Source organism: Oxyura jamaicensis, chromosome 1, assembly GCF_011077185.1.
Source record: "Oxyura jamaicensis isolate SHBP4307 breed ruddy duck chromosome 1, BPBGC_Ojam_1.0, whole genome shotgun sequence".
NCBI classification, from domain to species: domain Eukaryota; kingdom Metazoa; phylum Chordata; class Aves; order Anseriformes; family Anatidae; genus Oxyura; species Oxyura jamaicensis.
In genome coordinates, this window is record NC_048893.1 from 125,996,721 (window position 1) to 126,019,216 (window position 22,496).

The 22,496-nt window shown below is 40.2% G+C and overlaps 1 protein-coding gene across 5 annotated transcripts in view; it reads right to left on the bottom strand.

Annotated features, from left to right (window-relative positions):
* Nucleotides 1-22,496, bottom strand: part of GLRA2 (glycine receptor alpha 2) — a 130,921-nt gene that overhangs the window by 21,232 nt on the left and 87,193 nt on the right. For 4 of the 5 annotated variants that reach the window (XM_035328615.1, XM_035328698.1, XM_035328547.1 and 1 more), the window contains one exon: nucleotides 8,580-8,729. In XM_035328615.1, the coding sequence (XP_035184506.1) occupies nucleotides 8,580-8,729 (150 nt within the window). Of the gene's footprint in view, nucleotides 1-6,610; nucleotides 6,731-8,579; nucleotides 8,730-22,496 lie in introns of all 5 variants that reach the window. The other variant, XM_035328843.1, reaches the window with a different exon arrangement.

Sequence of the window (22,496 nt, forward strand, 5' to 3'; positions counted from 1 at the left end):
CCCTCCCATTTCTCACCTGTGGTGAGAAGCCCTGAGATCAGGGCCTTGTTGGATCCTGATTCTGGGCAGGAAAAGAGTAAACATAAGCTACTGACAATGAGATAAACAAAGGAGCCAATGTGGGACAAAGTTCTCTCCTTGACACCTTGTGCAGCCTAAGCCAAAGTCTTGAGACTGCAATGTATTTTCATTCCCTTTTGGACACTTGGTCAGGGACAATTTAGGTTAAGCGTACTCCTCCTGAAGCCTTCCTTCTTCATTTTTGATCATGAAATGTGTATTCAACATTTTTTTCCCACTGGATTTTTTATTAAATAAGATAGGTCAGAATGCATCCAATGAAAGAACAACCTTTCCTAAAATAATCTGGAAAATACAAGTTTGTGCCTGTGTCAGGTGGTTCTTGAAAAGCTATTTTCTGTGTGCTTTAAAGCATCAAAAATAAGAACACTGTTTCCTGTCTCTTTTTAGCTTTCTCTGCCCTATTTTCAGTTTGCACTCTCCCCTAGGTATAATAAAAAATGAGACATTTGCACCCAGCTGGAGAGTACCTTTCATGAGCTGGAAAACTGCAGAGTTCATTTCTGGTGTATTCCCTGCTGTTCATGAGTAACTACCAGGACAAACTCGCTCAAGTGAAGTGCAAACTTCAGTCCTCAAGGCTTGTCGGTTCAGAGCTGATCCTTTCAGCCACTGCATGTTGGGTAGGTACAAGAGAGGACTCAGAGCTTCTAAAGCAAGAGTAACACTACTGAGCAAACAAAAAATCTCTATCAGGTACACCTTCAGGCTTTTCCAGTCCTACCTTTCCCAGGTGGCACAGCATACTGCTGTTTCATAGCCCCAGATCTGAAATATTGTGGGTTTTATTGTTCCACAGCCCCTTTAAGCTTCTATGTTCTGTGACAGTTACATCCTGTTCATATCTTACTTAATGCTAAGGATTAATGCGCCAGGGTACTTGCAAGCTGGCCGACATGATTCATTATTCTGTATTGTGTCCTGGCTGGCGTTTTGGAGCAGAGCCTAGTCCCTACGGTGTGATTATCTGGCTCCTGCTCCTATAGGGTACTCCGTGTTGCACCTTTCTGATAATATTTACCATTTTGCAGTCTTACTAGCTTCCCATCAGTTCTCTACTTCTCTGGATTTCACTACCTCTATACTAGGCATTTTTTTTTCCAGTCCTCCTTTTCACTTACATTTTTCACAGAACTATGGATTTTGTTCTCCTGATTTTGTCCTCTTGGCTCCGCCTCTGCTCTGGTACTTGGTTACATTACTTCAGCTTGTATATTCAAACTCTACCAGCTTTTATAAATGCTTAGATATTTGTGACTTGATACTTCACAGAATCACAGAATTTCTAGGTTGGAAGAGACCTCAAGATCATCGAGTCCAACCTCTAACCTAACACTAACAGTCCCCACTAAACCATATCCCTAAGCTCTACATCAAAACGTCTTTTGAAGACTTCCAGGGATGGTGACTCCACCACCTCCCTGGGCAGCCTGTTCCAATGCCTCACAACCCTTTCAGTAAAGAAGCTCTTCCTAACATCTAACCTAAAACTCCCCTGGCGCAACTTTAGCCCATTCCCCCTCGTCCTGTCACCAGGCACGTGGGAGAACAGGCCAACCCCCACCTCTCTACAGCCTCCTTTAAGGTATCTGTAGAGAGCGATAAGGTCGCCCCTGAGCCTCCTCTTCTCCAGGCTGAATAAGCCCAGCTCCTTCAGCCTCTCCTCGTAGGACTTGTTCTCCAGGCCCCTCACCAGCTTCGTCGCCCTTCTTTGGACCCGCTCAAGCACCTCGATGTCCTTCTTGTAGCGAGGGGCCCAAAACTGAACACAGTACTCGAGGGGCGGCCTCACCAGAGCCGAGTACAGGGGGACGATCACCTCCCTAGCCCTGCTGGTCACACTATTTCTGATACAAGCCAGGATGCCGTTGGCCTTCTTGGCCACCTGAGTACACTGCTGGCTCATATTCAGCCGACTGTCCACTATCACTCCCAGGTCCTTCTCCGCCTGGCAGCTCTCCAACCACTCATCTCCCAGCCTGTAGCTCTGCTTGGGGTTATTACGCCCCAGGTGCAGGACCCGGCACTTGGCCTTGTTAAACTTCATGCAATTGACCTCAGCCCATCGGTGCAGCCTATCCAGATCCTCCTGCAGAGCCTTGAGAGGAGATGTTTCTCAGAAATTGGTATTATGCATTCCATAAATTAGTCTGCCTTTAATTACAGAATGGTTAATGTGTCCTCTTTTATTATTATTTGGGCTTCAGAGTTCTCTCCTTGGAAATATAACTGTCCTTTTTTTCACTTCTGTTTCTTAGTTTCAAATGAAATATATAAAAAAATCCATCATCACATAGTGTTTGAAGCTATAATACACATTAATCACAGATATTCACTTATTTTGTTTTCCTAGCTTCTCTCTTCTTACAATATTGCAACAAAAACTTTAATACCATTTTTACAACATTTGTAAACATCCCCTTATATATAAAAAAAAATCTCTAATTCTCTCTTCCACTGTTTCTTTGTCTATGCTTGCTTTTCACTGGAAAATCTTCTGAACACATTGGTGTTACTAAATTTTTTGATCTGTGGCTTGTATACCACCCCTGGCTAAACGTCTTCTTTTCCTCCATGTTACTCTGCCTTTTAGGACTCTTGCACTCTTCAGGCTTCTGTCTAGAGTTAGACTAAGAATTTATGTAAAGATATTTTTCTAGTTTGAAACAACGCTTTTATTTAAGTGTTTAAACTCACTATAGTAAGCCCATTTAATAAATAATAAAGATACTTTGAGGTTAACTAGGGCCGATGCTAGTCTATTCATGCTCACAAACAATCATAAACAAGGACATTCAGATGAAGTTGCAAGGGGAAACAGCAACGTGTTGACATGTATTGTGCTTATTGTTTAACTGGCTCTGTGTGGTTGTATATGGGACTGCTACTTCAAGATAATGATCATTTTGGTGTATTTATCTTCTGCTAGAATTTTTCTGCACAATTACATTAAAGTGCTAATGCAATTGCCCTGGAGAAGGAAAATAACCACAATATCTTGAGTGTGTTTATCTACAGCAGGAGCTTCCCACTCTTTAATCCGCTAAGTAAGCAAGATGTCAGAGAGAGAAAAAGCCATTCAGACTCAGATTCCTATTTTTCACAATGAAGCTCATGTGCTAGAGCTCGCTCTGTGAGTACCAAAAATAGCACAGCAAAGAGGGCTTTCCTTGAGCACTTCCATTATTCACATGATGCGGCATCTTACATAAGGCAAACCCTGCACGTTATCCCACCGAGTGCTGTACACACAGATGCTAGTGGACAAAAATTTCCATTGGGGACAATAGTAAAAAGTGCTTTAAAGGCAAAGTCAGGATAAAGGCAGTGATTTTTTTCGACCGGCAAGTCTAGGAAAGCTTAGAAAATTTACTGGGGGTCTGATGGAGGGATTTCAATACTATTAAAATGGCAGAGATGGTCTTTGCTGCTCAGTGTGTGCTTCTCCTCTTTGAAGATGGAAACATTTGATCACCTTAACAGTTGCAATGGTTTTGTTCAGGGTACCTGCCTGCCCACTGGCAGCTCCATCCAGAGATCCGCAGTTCTCTGGACCACTCGGCCAGCTGCTGCCACCTCTGCTTAGCGGAGTTATCCTTTGCTGCTGTAACCACTGAGTCTCAGTCCCAGCTCTGTCATTCGAAAACACCATTTGTGCCTCCCTCTGCTAATCTGCATGCATCTGAGCCCCGCTGGCTGCAGCACTGTTATTTGTATTGCTCTGTGTTCCCTGCACATGGGATTAAAGTCTGTCACAGCCTCCAGCTGCACAGTTTTTTGTTCAAGCTACAAAGTATTGATTTTAACACTAACAGTCCCAGACTTAACCCCTACTCATGGCCATGGTATAATTTAAGAAGTCATCTCTGAGATGCTGGTATGAATACTAGTGTACTGTGACTCATTTTTACTACTGAACATATAACATAATAATTATAGTTTTCAAAAAGGAATGATTGAGCCCATGTAAACAGAGTTCTGCTTTTCTGGAAACCCATCATTTTGGAAAATAAGCAAATCTTGTGTGATTATTACAAATCATATTTTACAAATAAGTTGTTTTCTTTCAGGTGGTCTGGCACTAATAATATTCAGATTTTAATGTAATTAAACTGTACTAGATCTTCAGTGCCATCAGACTCATGGCCTCTGTAGCCTCTACACTATATATACAAAAAGTGGTGTCGTACATAGTAAATAAAAGTAAAATATAGTTACTGTTGGATATATTTCACTGCGAGCAGGAAGACTACACAAATCTTTAGGATAAACATTGAATATTTCCTCCAACAGAAACTGCACGGGGGGCACAGACAGGCTGCAGGTCTCAGTAGCTGAGGACATAGGGTTTTATTCTGTATGGAAGGTGGCAACCAGTCCTGACAGTGCAATCTTTTCTAATACAGTGACAGGACGGTGGTTCAGCTGTAAATAGTTTCTTATACATCAACAATGCAGCCTAAGATTTCCTAGAGAAACGTTACCAGCCTGACTTCTGGTTTCAGAGATTTGACAGGCTCAGGTTTGTTGTGCTTTTGTGCAATGCTCTGAGGGTTGCAGCACTAAGAGGAACAAGACACAGAAGTAGCAATAACAAAAGCAGCGGTAGAGGTGTAGGCTTACAAAACTGGGAACAGTCTTGTTCTGTAGATCTAGCTGCTTAATCTAGGAATCTTGCTCAGGCATGGCTTGGTCCTTATTTTTTCAAATTAGCACTGAATGGTGCAGTATAAATATTCAATCTCCCCTCTTTTCCACTCTCTCTTCTTGACTATGTCACAGTCACTTGCCTGTGAGTTTTACGTTTGCATTCACCATAAGCTCTTAGTTCAGCGAGCAATAACTCAGCGAGCCAAGCTCCCTGCTTGTGAGGTTTCTTGTGGCTATGTTCCCCTGTTCATGTAAGTGTCATTTTCTTGAGCAGAAAAGTAAGGAGCTGCACCTATGGCAGCACTGCTCCAGAAACCTCCATCTTGATGTGTTTCCTGTGTTCACCCCGATAGAGCAAAACACCTCTGTGTTGGGAGTTCTCTAGGGCAAATCAACTCGAATACAGCTCCAGCTCTTAGGGCTTTACAGCAAAAATAAATAAATTAAATTAGATTAAAAATAGAGATATATAGTCCATATTTGTACAGCCCTGGATGTATATATAACACCAATATTAAAAAAAAAAAAAAAAAAAAAAAAAGAGAGAGAGAGAGAGAGATTTCTGCAAGCTACCCTTAGGCAGAGGGTATCTGTGTCTTACATGAACTTTAGCTGGGCTACTTGCACTAAGTGACTGATAAAATATACAGCACTGCGTACTTACTTGGACTGTTTTTGTAGATGTATGACACCAGCTTTCAACTGGCAGCACAGTAATACTGATCATATCTTCTAGCAGACACTAAAAAAGTCTTTTTCTCTTCATTTCTGTATGGGTGTAAATATGACTATTTCTACAGCACAAATAATGCAGAAACAAAGGCTCTCTTCTACTGTTTGATATTGCAGCTCCTTAAGAGAACAATTTATTGCTTTGCAAGCCCTCTACCCTAATTTTGCTGTGTAACAGGAGCTATGTTTTTTGTTTTGATTTGGAAAACTAGTAATTCCCTTTACAGTGTACAAAATCCACTGAAATCATATGCATCTTATAATCAAATAACTTTACGGACCTTGATCAAAGTAAGAGGCCCATTACAGCTTAAAAGCTGTTCAGGCAATGATTTTGTTTGTTTGTTTTGGAAAACCAGGTCCTGAAAGATTTAAATTCTAGACCCATTTTATTTAAACGAATGAACCAGTAGCAAGCAGTGAGCTGCACACTAAGCTCATTTCTCTCTCCATCACTGATTTTATTACTTCCACAACTCACCCGTAATCTGGATCTATCAGCTGGTATTGTATTGCTTCAGATCTGCTACACATCACACCGTGTAAAAGATTTCAGCCCCATGGCTCTTCTCCAAACAAGTAAAAAGAAGCCAATGAAATACATTTTTTGGTTCACAGCTATTCATACTCCACTAAACAAGGTTTAGGACAAGATGAGAAGGAACAGTGCAGGCTGACAGTTCAGGAATAAATACCGCACCAGTAAAAGTGTATTTCATTATACATACCTAGTTTGGTTGGACTGCACTCATCTGAAAGATGACACAGTGTGGGGTTTTCTGTCTCAAGGCATTCCTTATGCTCCTGCTTCATGGTCTCCCTCCCTCCCCACCCCACAGCTCCTCTCCCTCCCAGGTTAAACAGGGTTAGCTTTCAGAATATACATGCACTTTGCTTAGGTTTGGAAAGGGAATTGCACAACCCAACCATGGAAAAAAAAGCAAGCATAGGGAAGGGCCACATGAACGTGCAACATGAAACTGCTGTTCATGCTGGGGACAGTACTAAGCATCTTGTGGGGACATTTAGCAAAGAGAACACAAGAGGCTACTAGTGATGCCATGAAAATCATCCATTCTGCTGATTTATGACATCGCTGTGCATACGAAAACTCTCTCTTGCTTTCTCTTTCTCACTACTGTTTTACCCTCAAACTTGAATTGCCGATCTGATTCACTGTCCCGCAAGCTGATGACTCTTTTCTCCGCAAGCCATTCACGCGCCTCACGGACTCGACGCTTTCATTCCCAACAGTCATAGTCTGTGCCTGCCCCCAGATTGTCAGCAAGAATGAGAACAGCACAGTGGCAACACAATGACATACGTACACAACACGCAAAGAGAAGAATGGTTCAGTTAGAGAAGACCATCATGCAAAACAACATGAACCACTTGCAAGGCAAAATAAACTGAGAACATTGTGAGAGACAAACTCAGGTAAAAAGATGCAGAAAATGCCTCATAAAGAGATGGGTTCAGCATCACTATTATCTATTTTGAAATTTGTGCAAACAGATTCATAGGAAAGGTGATATCAAGCCTGTGCAAATGGATGTTTCTTACTCCAACAGAATATTTCACGGTATTTAATTATGACATTGCCCATTTTTCATAGAATCAACTGACTTGCTTAGGCGGTATCTTCTGGAGATTAGATTTTAAATACCTTTCTCCTAATAACCACCAAAATAATCCTTCCCAGAGCAAATGAATGATGACTGCCAAGGACCAAAACTTCATAATTTTTGAGCGATGTCACTGTCACAGTGTTACCAGTGGTGGCTGCTTTCCAACTAGTTCACCCCTAATGAAGACATCATACCCCAAACTGAAATTACAGACCCAATTCAGCAGCTTCCGCTGCTGCTGTGCAGTTTTTGGAAACAAAGGTTTTCAGTGGCAGTACCTCTGGCCTGTGTGCCTGCAGATGAGCAAGCATTTCTGTTCTCTCCCGTAATCTAATATTAATGGGAATCTCAAACCATCTGACAATAGCATTAAACCAGAGGACAGCACTGGATTGCTTCCTAGAGCATCCATCAAATATTACATTAGCTAAAGAATAATTATTAGACAGACCTGTCAAAACACAAATGCCCTTTGCCATTGTTGTCATCCCTCTTATAAGGAAACCGTTATCTCTAGCTTGAAACACTTGTGCAGCTTATGTGAATATTTACTCTGCCTAGCAAATGTTCCTGTGCAGCAGCAAACCTAAGAGTTTCTACTGATACTAAGATAACAGTGGCACATATACAGGAAGAATAAAGATGTTATAGTTATAGGGATCATCATAACTGGACTAAAATTCAGTTTAATATATATTCTTGCCTTTTCATTTACCAAAGGGAAAAACAAAAACAAACAAAAAACAGCAACAACAAAAAACAGGAAAGATTGACAGACTTCCTAAAAATATTTTTAGACTGACATCTAAGTTAAGAACAAGCCTCCCTTCTGCATTTTAGTTACTGGAATAAAATGATATAATCATAATACTCAAAAAGCATTTCTTTGTTAAAAAAAAAAAAAAAAAAAAAGTGAAATTAGTATCAGTAATAAACTGTGAAATGATAGAATATAGAAAGGAAATTGTCCTAATCCTTCCCTTTTTCTGGGTGGTCAACTTTACTGGTTTTGAGCATTGGTGGTAAAAGATAAGTCTCAAGCAGATGCTGATGTCAGCACATCTGGATGATGTCAAAGAAATAATATTGGTACACTATCTCTGTCACTGCTTCCAACTGTTCCTTATCTGCTAGTTGGTACCACATAACAGAATAACATTTGGGGATTAGAATAAAATCTAATGCCAGTCCAAATTGGAATAGCTAATAAATTTATGTGTAAAGATATAGCTGCTTCAGCAATTGCAAGAAGAGAATAAAATTCTTGGAATCAGTGACCAGTCTATTGACATTTATTGATATCTTCATGAACTGCAAATGACCCCACCAGCCAATTTTCAGCTCTTTCTCAACACGTAAAGCACTCAAAAGGAAACTTTAGAATAAGTCTTTCCTGCAAGGGCAAAAACTGAAGTGAGAAATCAACCTGTATGTCAAGAATGCTGTCAGGGCAAAGTCAATCGTCCTGAGTAAAGGGCAAAGCTGTACCTTGTTTTGTCTCCTTTGCCTTCTTCGAAGCCTCAGAAACTCCTTGTGTTGCCGTGAAACAAAGTTGACTGCTGCATATTCTAGCAATGCAGCAAAGACAAAGAGAAGGCACACGGCCATCCAGATGTCAATAGCTTTTACGTAGGAGACCTAGAAAGAAAAAGGAAATAGCATATTATGTTTCAAACTTCTTCATAAGATGAAGATATTGACATGAAAAAGTAAACACAATTCTGCACAGCATGAATTCCAGTTGCTTGATTAGGTGTTTTTTGTTTGTTTGTTTTTGTTTTTGTTTTGTTTTTGTTTGTTTGTTTGTTTGGGTTGGGTTTGGTTTGTTGCCTTGTTGGTTTATAAAAAAATAATCCAGATATTCATGCATATGTGTGTTCACAAGGAACACAAAAATTATGAGCCACAGCCTTGAGCAAAAGAATCAAGATAAGCATAACAAAATACAATTGTGTTTAAAACTCAAAATCCCAGATTATTAGAATGAATATGAACACAATACATATTGAAAAAAAATCCTAGAAAGGTTTTATTTTTCACCTTTTTTTCTCTTCTATGAACTAATATGAAAGCATATTGATTAAATGTCTATATTTGTCTATGTCTATGTTTGTCTATGTCTGTGTTTGATATCTATAAACTGAAAGTAAACTCAGGGTACTGTATCCTAATGGTTGGAAATACCCAAATACCAGACGCCTTTATTCTAGCAAAAGCCTATTCTGATTTGAGTTGACAGGTCCACAATACGATCAGATGTATTTAGCACAGTAATGTCACAAGATTTTTATCATATTACCCACACAGCAGGCCAAATAGTAGCCAATTAATGAGCTGCACACTATCTATATCAAAGGTACATTGTCCTCCATAGCTGTATTTGGTCTCTGCCTTTCTTTGTAGTCTTAGAGTTTTTAAGCAAAGATCTTATGATTAAGCAACAGCAGGATGTCTCTACTGTTTATCAGATATTACATCCAGGGTGGAATTATAATCATCTGACTTTTAATGTCTGTAAAATATATGTGAGCTAGTTGCCTAAACTCCTTTGATATAAACGAATCAAGGAGTGAAGAACAGGCATTTCTAGGATGCAATACATCTGAGCTGTTTTAGATGTCTACTTTAGGATGAGATGAATAACACCCTAGCAGTGCTAGCAGTGCTTTTTTTTTTTTTTTTTTTTTTTTTTTTTTGTCTTCATGTCTGTGTATAGGAGCTTAGAACCACATGATCTCAGCATAGATGCATGGGACTTTATACAGTTGTCTAAATAAAAGCATTGCATACTACCATCATAGGTATTTAGCCTCCACTTGCTAATCCAGGACAGCACAAATCTCCAGTATCATGATAGCTGGTCCTCTGGAGATGTCTCAGAAACCCAAAAGCATCCCAAATGGCACCAACACACAACTGAATTAAGCTAAGAACAATGGATTGTACCCAAACTCTGTAAAATTATAATCAACGCGCATTTAATGTCAGGTTAAGCAATTCAATGCAGTCAAAACATGCAGTAGACTGAAAAAAAGAGCAGAAAAGAATGTGTTGTGCATCTAACAATCTAATGCTTAGTAGACCCAATCTCCACCTCAGGAGACTCTTCTCTTACCCTGAGATATTCAAATTGTCCTGGCTCTTATGCTCATGGCTACCATTTCATGACAAAGGAAAGCATGCCTATCTCTGTAGATTTTGCTCCTGTTCACCATGTGCTTAAATAGCATTATTTTTCAAAGCCTGTAGAACACTTTCTGTTAACATCAAACAGAATATACGGCACTATGTGTTCCAGCAAGCAATACAAGAGGAGGAACTAGCATTTAAAGCACGGCAGAAAAGATACAGAACTCCATTTTGCAGATCCTGATCACTGAGAAGGTCTTTTTGGAGGAGCCAAGTACTGCTATTTAGCCTGCATCAGGAAAACACACGTTTCTGCAGCTGAGGCTATAGTCCAGCTCCACACTGCAGCGCCCACTGTAGTGCTCACAGTACAGCATGCCCAGGCTGGGATGGAAGAGGACCATTCAGCAGGCAAAGCTGATAGTGTGAATCTGTGCCTTTTGGTTAGATACCACACAGGTATGCATTTCTCTCTCACAGACAGAAAAATCTTACAAGTGACATCTTTGCTGAGCAACTGTGAAACCCAGTGAAAACTCTGCAATGTCCCAGACGCTCTGTGGCACAGGCTGAAGCGCAGTCGGAATCAAGTCACTGTAATTTCTGTAAAATGCGGCTGAGTTTAGGTTGTTTGTTACCTTCCTCGAAGGGGCAGCTTGTTTTGCTTTATAAATGCCCTTAGGAGACGTATTAGACATGCATAAACAGCTGGACTGTGCTGCCAGAGACGGCACAATGCAGGGAGCTGAAGTCACAGGAATCAACATTTCTGACTGTGCAAATCCTGTCCTGGTGGGCTTAAAGCAGTGAGGGCAAAATAATAAAGAAAACTCCGAGTTCACCTTCCTGCCACTGACACAGTGCTGCCATAAATGGCATCCACACAGTTGCTGAGCCAGCTGGATTATTTTAGATCCAGGCTGCTGTGCTGGGATCAGAGGATCACAATATACTTGGCAGGTACGCAGCTTGTTTTATCATTTAGTCATTGCCACACCATGGCACAGATTTAAAGGTGCAAACAGAGAGCAACTGCTTCCAAAACACTTTCAAAGTAAATATGTGGAAAAGTGCTACAATAAGTGAAATGTGACCCCCTCCTTTCAAATCACTTTATATCATTTTTTCTGCGTATCTATCCCTGTTGCTATAAATCTAAAAGCCTATGCAATTTTCTGAAGCCAGACTTTTTTCTAGCCATCCCTACGCCTGGAAAACTATGCGAGTCTCTTACACCAAGACTAGCAGGTCCTCATCTGGTACACATTTCCAGGGAAGTTTTAAGGTGGGTGACCAGTTTTTAGATCACCACTTGGTGTGTGCTGTAAAGCATACACAAAGAAAAAAAATCTATGGACTTTAGGGTCTCCTCCTGCTTTAGGTGACTTTTTGTCTATATCTTCCTTTAATTGGGTCACTGCTACCAGATCACAGACTGCTCTGAAGTGAGCCCCTCCCAGCCACCCCTACTGAAGCTGTTCCACTTTCTATGAAAACACATAAAAATACATTGGCTTGGGGACTGGGAACAGTCTCCTCTTTCCAGATGTAAATGATAACCTGTGGAATGAATTCATCCCCTGCCTGTGTCATAAATACATGAAGTGATTGAGAGGGCTGTATCACAGAGTATTTCAAGGTGGATGAACAATTTCCTCAGGGACATGAACGCAGAAAGGTTGTGAATTTGATCTACACATTCCAGGTGAATGCTATAACCCCTTGCCTACCATATGCTTCAGCTTCTCACTGTGGTATCTCACATGTCAATGAAATGCCCTTTTGTAGAAGCTCCTCAGCATTTCCCAGTTAGCTCCACAGGAAACTCTCCACTCAGCAGGCTCTATGATGTATCTCATTCCTAAATGCTTATTTCTCCTTTACACTGTACAGGGAACTTTTCACATCTAATTTTCAGTTAAAAATACTTCTGAGTGACACACTCTTAGGAGCTGGGGTCTGCAAAACTCAGTACTTTGTGATAACATAGACACACTCCTTGCTTTGGCCGATTCTTCCACCAAACCCAAAAGACTTAGCACACTGTTAGCAGCTATCTTTTTGTTGTTGTTGTTGTTGTTCTTTTTTTTTTTTCTTTTTTTTCCCAGATTTCAGTCTAGCATGAAAACTGATGTGTCTGCCCAACCAAAAGGCTAACAGCACTTGCTTCAGTAAGGACCTCATCAAACAATACTTTATCTCCAGCTTCCTTAACTACTGTGTCCAAATACATTGAAACATAGTCATTAGTGGGTACATGTTTTTGGAGAAGGTTTCCTTGCACCTAACCAAAAAAAAAAAAAAAAGTTATGTACATTTTTGTTTGTTTTTGTTTTCAAGTTAATGTTAAGAAATAATAATGGGTGTGCAAAATGCATCTAAGTGGAGCATAGACATCAACACCATAGTCAAAAGAACTGTACTCTAAAAATGACAGTCTCTCATTTTTGACCAAGTCTGGAGTTTTGGATGACTATTTCAGGTACAGATATCTGCTTGATATAGGCCTGTGATGCTAAGATAAAGCCTGTGAGTCATTGTTGTTAGCTGGTGTCTTGTTACTCCACAGCAGCCTATGTACTATGTAGTGTTACCTTAGTATCTAGCAGCTTTCTCATGATTTCCCATACAGGACAGAAGACAAGGCGTACAGTAACACTGCCAATTCAGAGTTTACATTATCAAGCTGCCAAGCATAAAATGAAAAAGTAGTACTGGTTGTTGTTTTTTTAAAGGTAGACTTTGTAAAGCATTCTGTGAAAAGCCCATAACCCTGAGAGTACACTGGCTCCATTTACTTTGCAGTACTTTTAGAAGTAGTTGTCTGGAAACTCTGTGTCATTCAGCATTATCACGTTCAGAAAGCACATTAAGATTTTTTTTTGCTCTTTTCTTTCTTTAAATAGCTGCTCTGTTTGTACTGTCTGTTGAACAGCTTTTTTTCTTTTTCTTTTTTTTTTTTTTCTTGGGGGGGTGGTGGTGGTAGTACTTAATGGTTCCTACTAATAAAACAATAAATTATATCAATTATTCAGATACTCTGCAAACATTTTAGGGCCAGCTCTATTTCTGTTACAGCACAAGCCTCTTGAGACAACTGCTTTAACTCTCTGATCCAGTCTAACAGGTGTAAAATGGGAATAAAGACACTTCCATTTTCTCACAGTATTCTACATTGTGAAAATAATTTCAATAAGCAGTGTAAAGATCTCAGAATTCATATATTCACTTACTTTTGTTGATAAGATCTCATTAAAAAAATTAATGACTTGAGTTATGAAGCCCAAATCCTTTATTTTGTACAATGCTACATTCTAGGCAAGAATTTTCAAAGAAGCAAACCTTCAGCTACTGGGAAATGTACAATTTGGAAATAAAAGTCTCTTATGCAGTCTAAGAATCTCTCGGGGAAAAAAAGTCAGAATTTTTCAGATTGGAAATATAGAAATAGAAGAAAGTAACATTTTAACTCAAAACTGAAATCAAAGTTAAGTAAAACTGCCTTCCTGTACTAGGAATTGATGTTGCATTAAATTTAATTTTACTTTTTATATCAAAGCACTTGCATGAATTTTTGTCATCATAAAATCTGAATTCATAAAGAAACTGATAGCTCTTTCATTCATATCAGCTGTACATAGTTGAAACTGGAAGCACCAGCCCTAGTTTCACTGCATTTTCCAGACAGAAATGGTTCTGAATGAAGAACATGTTGTCTGTATCTTCTTTTTGTTTCACCATTATTCTGGACCTCTCTTTTCACCCAAGTGTTTCACTGCCATGAAATATCATCGTGCTAAAACAAATTCTTATCAGAAAATGCAAATTACTTTTTCAGTCCTAAACTTTCAGGCATTTTATACTATTCTGTTGTTGCAATGCTTTCCTGTTAATCATCCTTCATGTTCTGCAATTTTAGACAGTCACAATCACAGTGCAATACCTTGACTGGTCAGCTCAGCAAGACTTTCTAGCTTACTGGGGAAAAAAAAAAAAAAAAGAAAAAGAAAGAAAGAAAAAGAGAGAGAGAGAGAGAGAAAGTGACAGCACCAACTTTAAAATCAATTGGATTGATTGGTGAGAAAATCTTCATGAAGCATTCAAGTAAGATAAGTAAAGCAACCGCCCATCGCAGCTGGCTCTGTGACCTGTTCTCGAAGGGCAATGGTTTTGCAGGACAGTAAGAGGGCTGATCAGTACCAGTTCTAACTGCTGGGATCTCACTCTTTTACACAAGCATCCCTGGAAATACAGAAAAAGTCCTCTAGGCCAAAATACTCTGCCTTCATATCTTTTACTTTTTCTGTGGAACAACCATGTGGGCAGAGAAAGGGAGAAACTAAGTCATTTTTTCTTGCCTTGACTTGCTCGGTCCTTGGCCCCGGCCCAGAGAATACCTTGGGTTAGGAGCTGGAGCTTTGTTTGGGCTTGGAAGTGAGTAGACAAGCTGCAGAAGTTGCTTGGCCCCTTCTACATCATAAAAAAAATATGGAAGAAGGTGAGAACAGGCAGGGAAAGGAGGCCCCTAGAGGTCCACAGTTTGGTAATTCTAGTACTTAGAGCTAACGAATATTTTACTGCCAAGGACAAGAAGCTTTCAATACGTGTTAACATGCTCACAGAGACGAGTTCAAAATCAGTCTTATAAACAGGAACAGAAATCTTTGAAAGAAGAGTAAAGTTAAGAGCCTTGGGATGGTGAGGCCATCTTTGTGATGTATTTAGCACACAGACTACAACACACTAATCAACAACCAAAGTAATGACAAGGTCTATTACAGAAAGGAATATTGTCATACTCCAGAAGTTCAGTGTGAAGGATGAAAAAGGAGGGAATGATAACAAAAGCTGTCATCTCCCAGACTGAGACTGTGGCAAATGTTTGTTTGCATCTTCACGACTCCATTGTTCACATGCTTTCACTTATATATTTGTAATGAAAAGGTTTAAGCTATCAAAACTATTATTCTGTTACTGGAAAATAAGCACTTGTACTATGGCCTGATTGTAACAGGAGATGGTTCACTGGTGACTGAATCATGTGGAAGTTGTATGTGCCTGTGCCGATTTTGGCTGGGATAGAGTTAATTTTCTTCCCACTAGCTCATATGGTGCTGTGTCTTGGATTTGTGATGAAAACAGTGTTGATAATGCACTGATATCTTAGTTATTGCAGAGCAGAGCTTATCCTGAGTCAAGGACTTTTCAGCTTGTCATGCTGCCCTGCCAACGAAGAGGCTGGGGTGCACCAGGAGCTGGGAGGGGACACAGCCAGGACAGCTGACCCCTGCTGAGGACAGCTAACCCCTAGTGACCAAAGGGATGTGCCATACCATATGAGGTCATGCTCAGCCATAAATGCTGGGGGAGAAGTTTTCAGAGCTGCCATTGCTTGGGGACTGGCTTGGTGGCTGTCAGATGGTCATGAGCAATTGGGTTTTGCATCACTTTTTTTTTTTTTTTCTTTGGATTTTTTTTTATTTGTTTCTTTTTTATGTTTTTATTATTATTTAAATTTTACTTATTAAACTCTTTACTTCAACTCACGAGTTTTCTAATTGTTGACCTTTTATTTCTGCCCCTAATCCCACTGGGGCAGGGGAGTGAATGAGCAGCTGCATGGAGCTTAGCTGCCGACCATGGCTACACAACAGCACTGTCCTTCACCAGCTCACTTACTTCATTGTTAGGCAGGTTGGGAAGATAATAGCATGGCTGGTGACCTTCTTTCCTTTTGAGGTTAAATGGGGTTAAAATCAAGTCCCAGATGTTCCACTCCAGAGCTCCACTATCCTCAAAGTAAAATGTTTACTTTATGCTCACATAACTAGTTTGGTTGGCTCGTTGGATTAATGGAAAAACAGCAATAACTGGTGAATGTGAAACACACTTTCCCCAGTTATTTTAATAAAGCAACTTTACTTTTTCAATTTGACTAAAATATCTTGTTTTGTTTTGTTTTGTTTTGTTTTTTTTCCCAGAAACATCTGTTTTGTATTCTATTTTTTAATGAAACGTGGAACATTTTCAAAACAAAATAATAAACAAGAGAAAAATATTTAATTTAAAAATGGTGAAAAGAACTATCCTAACCTCCCTCCATTATTTGAAACTATCCACCAAATCATCAGGGATTCACAAGTTGTTCCAGTCACCCAGAAATGCCTTTTTTAGTGAATAAACTATTCATCCGATTTCTTTTTTTTTGGTCTATTTGTATCACAGGTTCTGCTAAGTCATGAGATGCTAAGCCTCCCACCCACCACTGATGCAGAACTAAATGCTGACTGTATTCAAGCCAGAAAAAGTATGGAAAACACTTATGGATTTATTTTTCCTTCAAAGATGAAGAGTATCTTCTTATATTCTTTAAAGATGGTAAGGGAGTTAAAGTATATACAAAGATGCTGGGCAGGGGCCAGAGGTGTATAACAAAATTCAGTAATACGGCTAATAGTGATTTTAGTGTTGCTAACCATCCCCAAATGCTGCAGATGCAGTAAGTATTTGTAAGTGCTGACTGCCACCACTGTAACTGTTCAGTCCTACTCCCCTGTAAGAGGGAGAACAAGATGCTCCCCACATTTAGTCAGAGTGAAACTGGCTGCTGAGAAACCACAAGTACCCAACAGTTTGTGAACCTGTGCAACACATGGTTGAGACCTGATTCAGATGACACAGGATTGTGTTATAGTGCAGTGTATCAGCAGCAAGTGATAAAGGGAGCACAGAAAAGTTACTTCACACTGGAGACCCCTATTTCTTTAAAGTGTGTAATTCTATTCCGCATGATGTATTACAAAAAATAAACAAGTGCACCAGGTAAAGGAAAGCTATTCTAGAGAAGCAAATATATACATACATATATTTCTTTTTAGCATGAGCTGTGTCTGTATGTATTTTATGATCTTTCTTCTCAAACAGCATATTTACACTTCTAAAAAATGTAATCCCATAAATACAGAATCAGTTATCAGGCTGGTGAAGCCAGAAGACTGTTTTTCCTTCCCAAGGGCATTTGAAGTATTGGCATATTCATCATGTGTCATTTTCTGTGATCATATGGTGTAGTTGCCTTGTATTTCTGTGGTGGGTTTACTCAGCAGGGCACCTGAGCTCTGCCGCTACTGCTCTCTCACTCACCATCCTCAAAGGAAAATGGAAGAAAATATGATTAAATGGGCTCAAGGGTTGACATAAGGATAGGGAGGTCACTCAACAATTATCAGCATGGGCAAAACACACTCTGCATAGGGAGATTAACGTAATTTATTGACTACTGATAACAGACTAGAGCAGTGATAACTGAAAGCAAACTAAAAACACCTTACCCCCATACAACGTCTTCTACCTCCCCATGAGTGGTGCAGGGGAACGGGCAATGGGCACTGTGGTCAGTCCCTGACACTTTGTCTCCACCACTCCCTCACGGTCCCTCCCTGCCCCTGCTCCCCGTGGGGTCCCTTCCACGGATGCCGTCCTTCCCCAACTGAGCCCACAGGCAGCAGCTCTTCAAGCACTGCTCCCACACGGCTCCGTACCACGGGGTCCGTCCCCCAGGAACAAACTGCTCCAGCACGGGTCCCCCACGGGCGGCAGCTCCCCCCAGACCCCTGCTCCTGCGTGGGCTCCTCTCCACGGGCTGCAGCTCCGGCCCGGGGCCTGCTCCTGCGGGGGCTCTCCATGGGCCGCAGCCTCCTCCAGGCCACGTCCACCTGCTCCACCGGGGGCTCCTCCACGGGCTGCAGCGTGGAGATCTGCTCCGTTTGGGACCCATGGGCTGCAGGGGGACAGCCTGCTCCACCAGGGGCCTCTCCACAGCCCGCAGGGGAACTGCTGCTGCCTGCCTGGAGCACCTCCTGCCCTCCTGCTGCACTGACCTGGGGGGCTGCAGGGCTGCTTTTCACTCCTCTCTCTCTCCCAGCTGCTGTTACACAGCAGTTTTTTTCCCCTTCTTTAAATCTGCCCTCATAGAGTTTCAAACAGCATTGTGTATTGGCTCAGCTGTGGCGAACAGCTGGGTCACTTTTGGAGCCAGTTGAAACTGGCCCTTAACTGACATGGGGCAGCTTCTGGGCTCTTCTCACAGAGGCCACCCCTGTAGCCTCCACTACCAAAACCTTTCCTTGTAAACCCAATACAATCTCCCCTTCCTGACAATTCATTATTTCTGTTCAGGAAGTTTAAACAAGATGCACTGCCACCACTTCAATGGCCCTTGAATTCTTTGAAAATAGTGTGATTATTGTTAATGAGAAAGAAAAGAAAATGAGCAATAACTTGTGGTAGTTTTTCTAACCAAACATTTTGCAGCTGAGAAAAATCCTGGGATTTAGACAGGTAACAGTGTTGATAGTCAGTCTGGGAGCAAACCCAGTGGTTTTATTATGCAGTAATAATGCAGGGACTGGCTGGCCTCTCCTACTGGGATGAAGTGACACTCTTACTGAAATTGTATCCACGGTCAAAAGCCCAGCTTTGCAAAAATTTAGTCAGTTGTGTGTTGCCTCATTTTTCACTAAGATTACAATAAAATGGAAATGTCTCTTATCAAGGCATGGAGCTGAATCTAGTTCAGACCACTACAGAAATGGTTAACAAAAAGGTAAAGAAGGGAAATAGTGAGTTATCTGAAAATATGAGGTCCTGGTGACCCTGCCCAAGAGCTGTGTGTTGAGTTCATGCCTCCTAAACAAGGGCAGAGTGGGACTAGGAGTGAGCAGATCCACATAAGGATACGTGAAGAACTCTGAATCAGACCTCCAACACCAAGCATAAGCTCTCTCCATATATAATCCACACATCTCTGTTCTTTACCTTGATCTCATTTTGTCTTCTTCGGTCTTCAAGAAATCAGTATTGAATAAGAACTCACAGCCATTTGACTGTCTTCTTTTTCCTTCAAAAGCAACCAGATTTCTAATAAAGCTTTCTACACTCAAAAGGAAAAACAATCTTCCTGCCCTCACCAAAAATCTAGGACTCTGCAACTGTGAACTACCCACAGGCTGCTACAACATCTCAGTTCCCCATCAATTAATCCTTCAGATTTGGTTTGTGAATAAAGAAAGTCATAAGAGCAATCTCATTTTGGAAGAAATAAAATACCAGTATTTGTGACATTTCTTCTGTATGGACTAAAGAAACTAATCAACAGATCAGCAGAGCAGTGGCGTTCAGTTTATGAAGGTGACAAATAAGGATTGATGTCCCTGCTACAAAGAAGCAGCTTCTCATTTCTAAGTAATTGAAAGACATTTATCACTCAGAAACACCCCCATATCCAGCCGGATCAGTGCAAATTGAGAATTATGTGTGGCTGCTTTAAGACATGGGCAAATACACATAAGGGCAGCCTTTGCAGATACATGACAATGTCTCAGTTATCATTTACAATAAAAGTTTCTGAGTCTTCCTTCCTAGTGAAATCTAGATAATATTTCTCTAATGTCATTAAATGCTCACTTATCTACTTGGACTCTAAGTGGTAAATTCCTCAGTGCATAAAATTGTGGATAAAAACAATCACCAAGGAAAAAAACATGAGGAAGATTAAAGTGGAGCCACAAAACCATGACTGTATGATTGCTGGCAAGAGCTGCTGGCAGAATTTTGAGACAATGTCATTAAATTCATTAACAGAGTAAAATACTGATACTTACCAAAGGAGAATTTATATTTCAGATTCAGTTGAAATAAGAAACCACTGTGGTATGTATCTGAATACAGCCCAAACGCTTACTTTTGGAATGCCAGGTTCTCTGCTGTGATTACAGTTTTCTGATTTTTTTTTTAATTATTATTATTTTTTTTTCAAACAGCGCATTAACTTAGGTTCAAAAAACCCTTTCTGTTTCCTCTGTAGATCCCAAACTGTCGAAGTCACCCTGAGTAAAAAGTAATCATCATTCAGCTCAGCCACATCCATTCTGGATGCAGTCATTACACCTGTCACCCAGTTAGGAAGAATTGCACTAAATTCCATTATTCTTTGACCTTTGAAGAGTTAACTGACTCAGTGCCTGACTGTTATCAAATAATACTCACAATATTATTTTTGTAGCAATAGCAACAAATCCCTTCCTTTCACATCAACCATGTAAGAACCACAAAACTGGTGGGCAGCAGTGTAGCTGCTGTGATTAATACCAAGTACATTTGCACCTATACGTACATTTTTAGGTATATATATATTTATTTTTTAATATGATATCAATAAAACTGGGCTAATGCTTAGGTGACTGCAGAACATTGTACAACATCCTCTCCATGCTGTATTTCCTATAATAGTCACAACTAAGTGAATCATTAAAAGTTATCCAATTCATTGAACAAAACAACAAATACCTAAAATTAGAAAAATGATGCCTAGGGCAATATGCCTTTTTTCTTTAACTCTTGGTCTTTGCTGAGGAGAGTTGATTTTTCGAATTCTTCCCTAAGATTCTACTCCTAAATTCTGTATTTCTTAGGACTTTGAGCAGTTTAATCTGGTGGAAAAAGGCATTTGTTTATTTTTGTGAATAGAGTTGATTTTTGTGACTGTCAGTCTCTCTAGATTAGAGATGGGTAAATTAAACAAAACCTTTAGTTAGAGAAAATTGACTTACCCACTCTAAATACATACGAGTAAAACAACTGAGAATGGGATGGTTCATTACATTACATTACTCAGTATCTACATATGATTCTTTCTTGATGATCACTTGATTAGTTACTGTTCCTGAGCCACATATCATTCTTAATGATTCTTCTGGCTCTGTATTCTGCATTGCTACTTTAATTTGATTTGACTGGAAGGGAGAAAAAATACGTTTGTGTGTATGTGGATAGTTTAAGCAATATGTGACTAGTAATAATGGTGCAATAAAACAATCTGTATATACAGTCCATCAAAGAATTCACCTTCTATTGCTTTTTCTATTCATTTTCTTTTTTTCTTTCTTTCTTTCTTTCTTTTTATTTCTTTTTAAGAAAAAATGATTCTAAATTAAAATAAGTCTCCTTAAAAAAGATTCAAAAGCTGACGTCGAAGAAAACATAGGCTCAAGAGGGATAACACAGCCCAATTGCAATTGCAAGTGGTAGTGAGTCATATTTCACGTACAGTAAAGCACTTTAGGAAAAGCAGAATTGAAAGAAGATGTACAATGGGAATAGTAGAATACTGGTGAAAATGTATGCAGAAGGAAATTGATGGTCTGAATGTTAATAAATGGAGAGAAAAAAATGGGAAAAAGAAGGCAAGTCAAGGGAGAGAATAAGGAATTCAAATAACTGGGTTTGAACAGCAGTATTTAGCAACTTTCATACAATGATTTTAATTTATTTTATTTTTCTAAATTTTAGCCAGGTCCTGTCCCATGGACTCCTCCAAGGGATGACCCATCTGACTCACAATGTAGGTCTGACCAACCATCTCCAGACTGACAGGGGTGCTCCAGGCAACATGCACCACCTCTTCAGAAGAAAAAGGCTGAGGGCTTATATTGCACCATGTTTTGTGGTAGAATCAGCCCACACAGCAGGTGTGAAATACCTCCTGACAAGTACCTCATTTCCTGTTTTCCCTGTTCACGTTCTTTGGAATTTAGTAATCCTTTAGTTCACTTTACAAATGAAGATCTACTTGTCCTTTTCAGTCTGAGGTGTCTGACCAATTACCTCCAGTTAACTGAATTACACTTTTGATCCAGTTGTGTAGACCACACATGGAATGAAAAGGCAGGAAGAAACAGCACAAGAACCATCATTGTATGTTCCCTTTAGTGTCCCTCTAGAACCACTGGGAACACTTGTGTCTCACCACAGAAATGCTTCCTGATGATCAGAACCTCATGTTCAAGTTTGTGCCCATTGCCTCTTGTCCTGTCACTGGGCACTGTGGAAAAGAGTCTGGCTCTGTCTTCTTTGCATTCCCCCTTTAGGTATTTATTGACATGCATGAGACCCCTCTGAGCCTCCTCTTCTCCAGGCTGAGCAGTCTCAGCTCTCCCAGCCTTTCCTCATAGGAAAGGTGCTCTAGTCCCTTGATCATCTTGGTGGCCCCATTTGGACCACTTGGACTTTTTCCAGTATGTCCACGTCTCTTCTGATACGGAGGGGCCCTGAACTGGGCATATTCCTGCAAATGTGGTCTCACCAGTGCTGTGTAGAGGCAAAGGATCACCTCTCTTGACCTGCTGGAAATACTTTGCCTAATACAGCCAAGAATACTGTTAGCCTTCTTAGCAGCAGAGCATATTATTGGCTCATGTTCAACTTGGTGTCCACCAG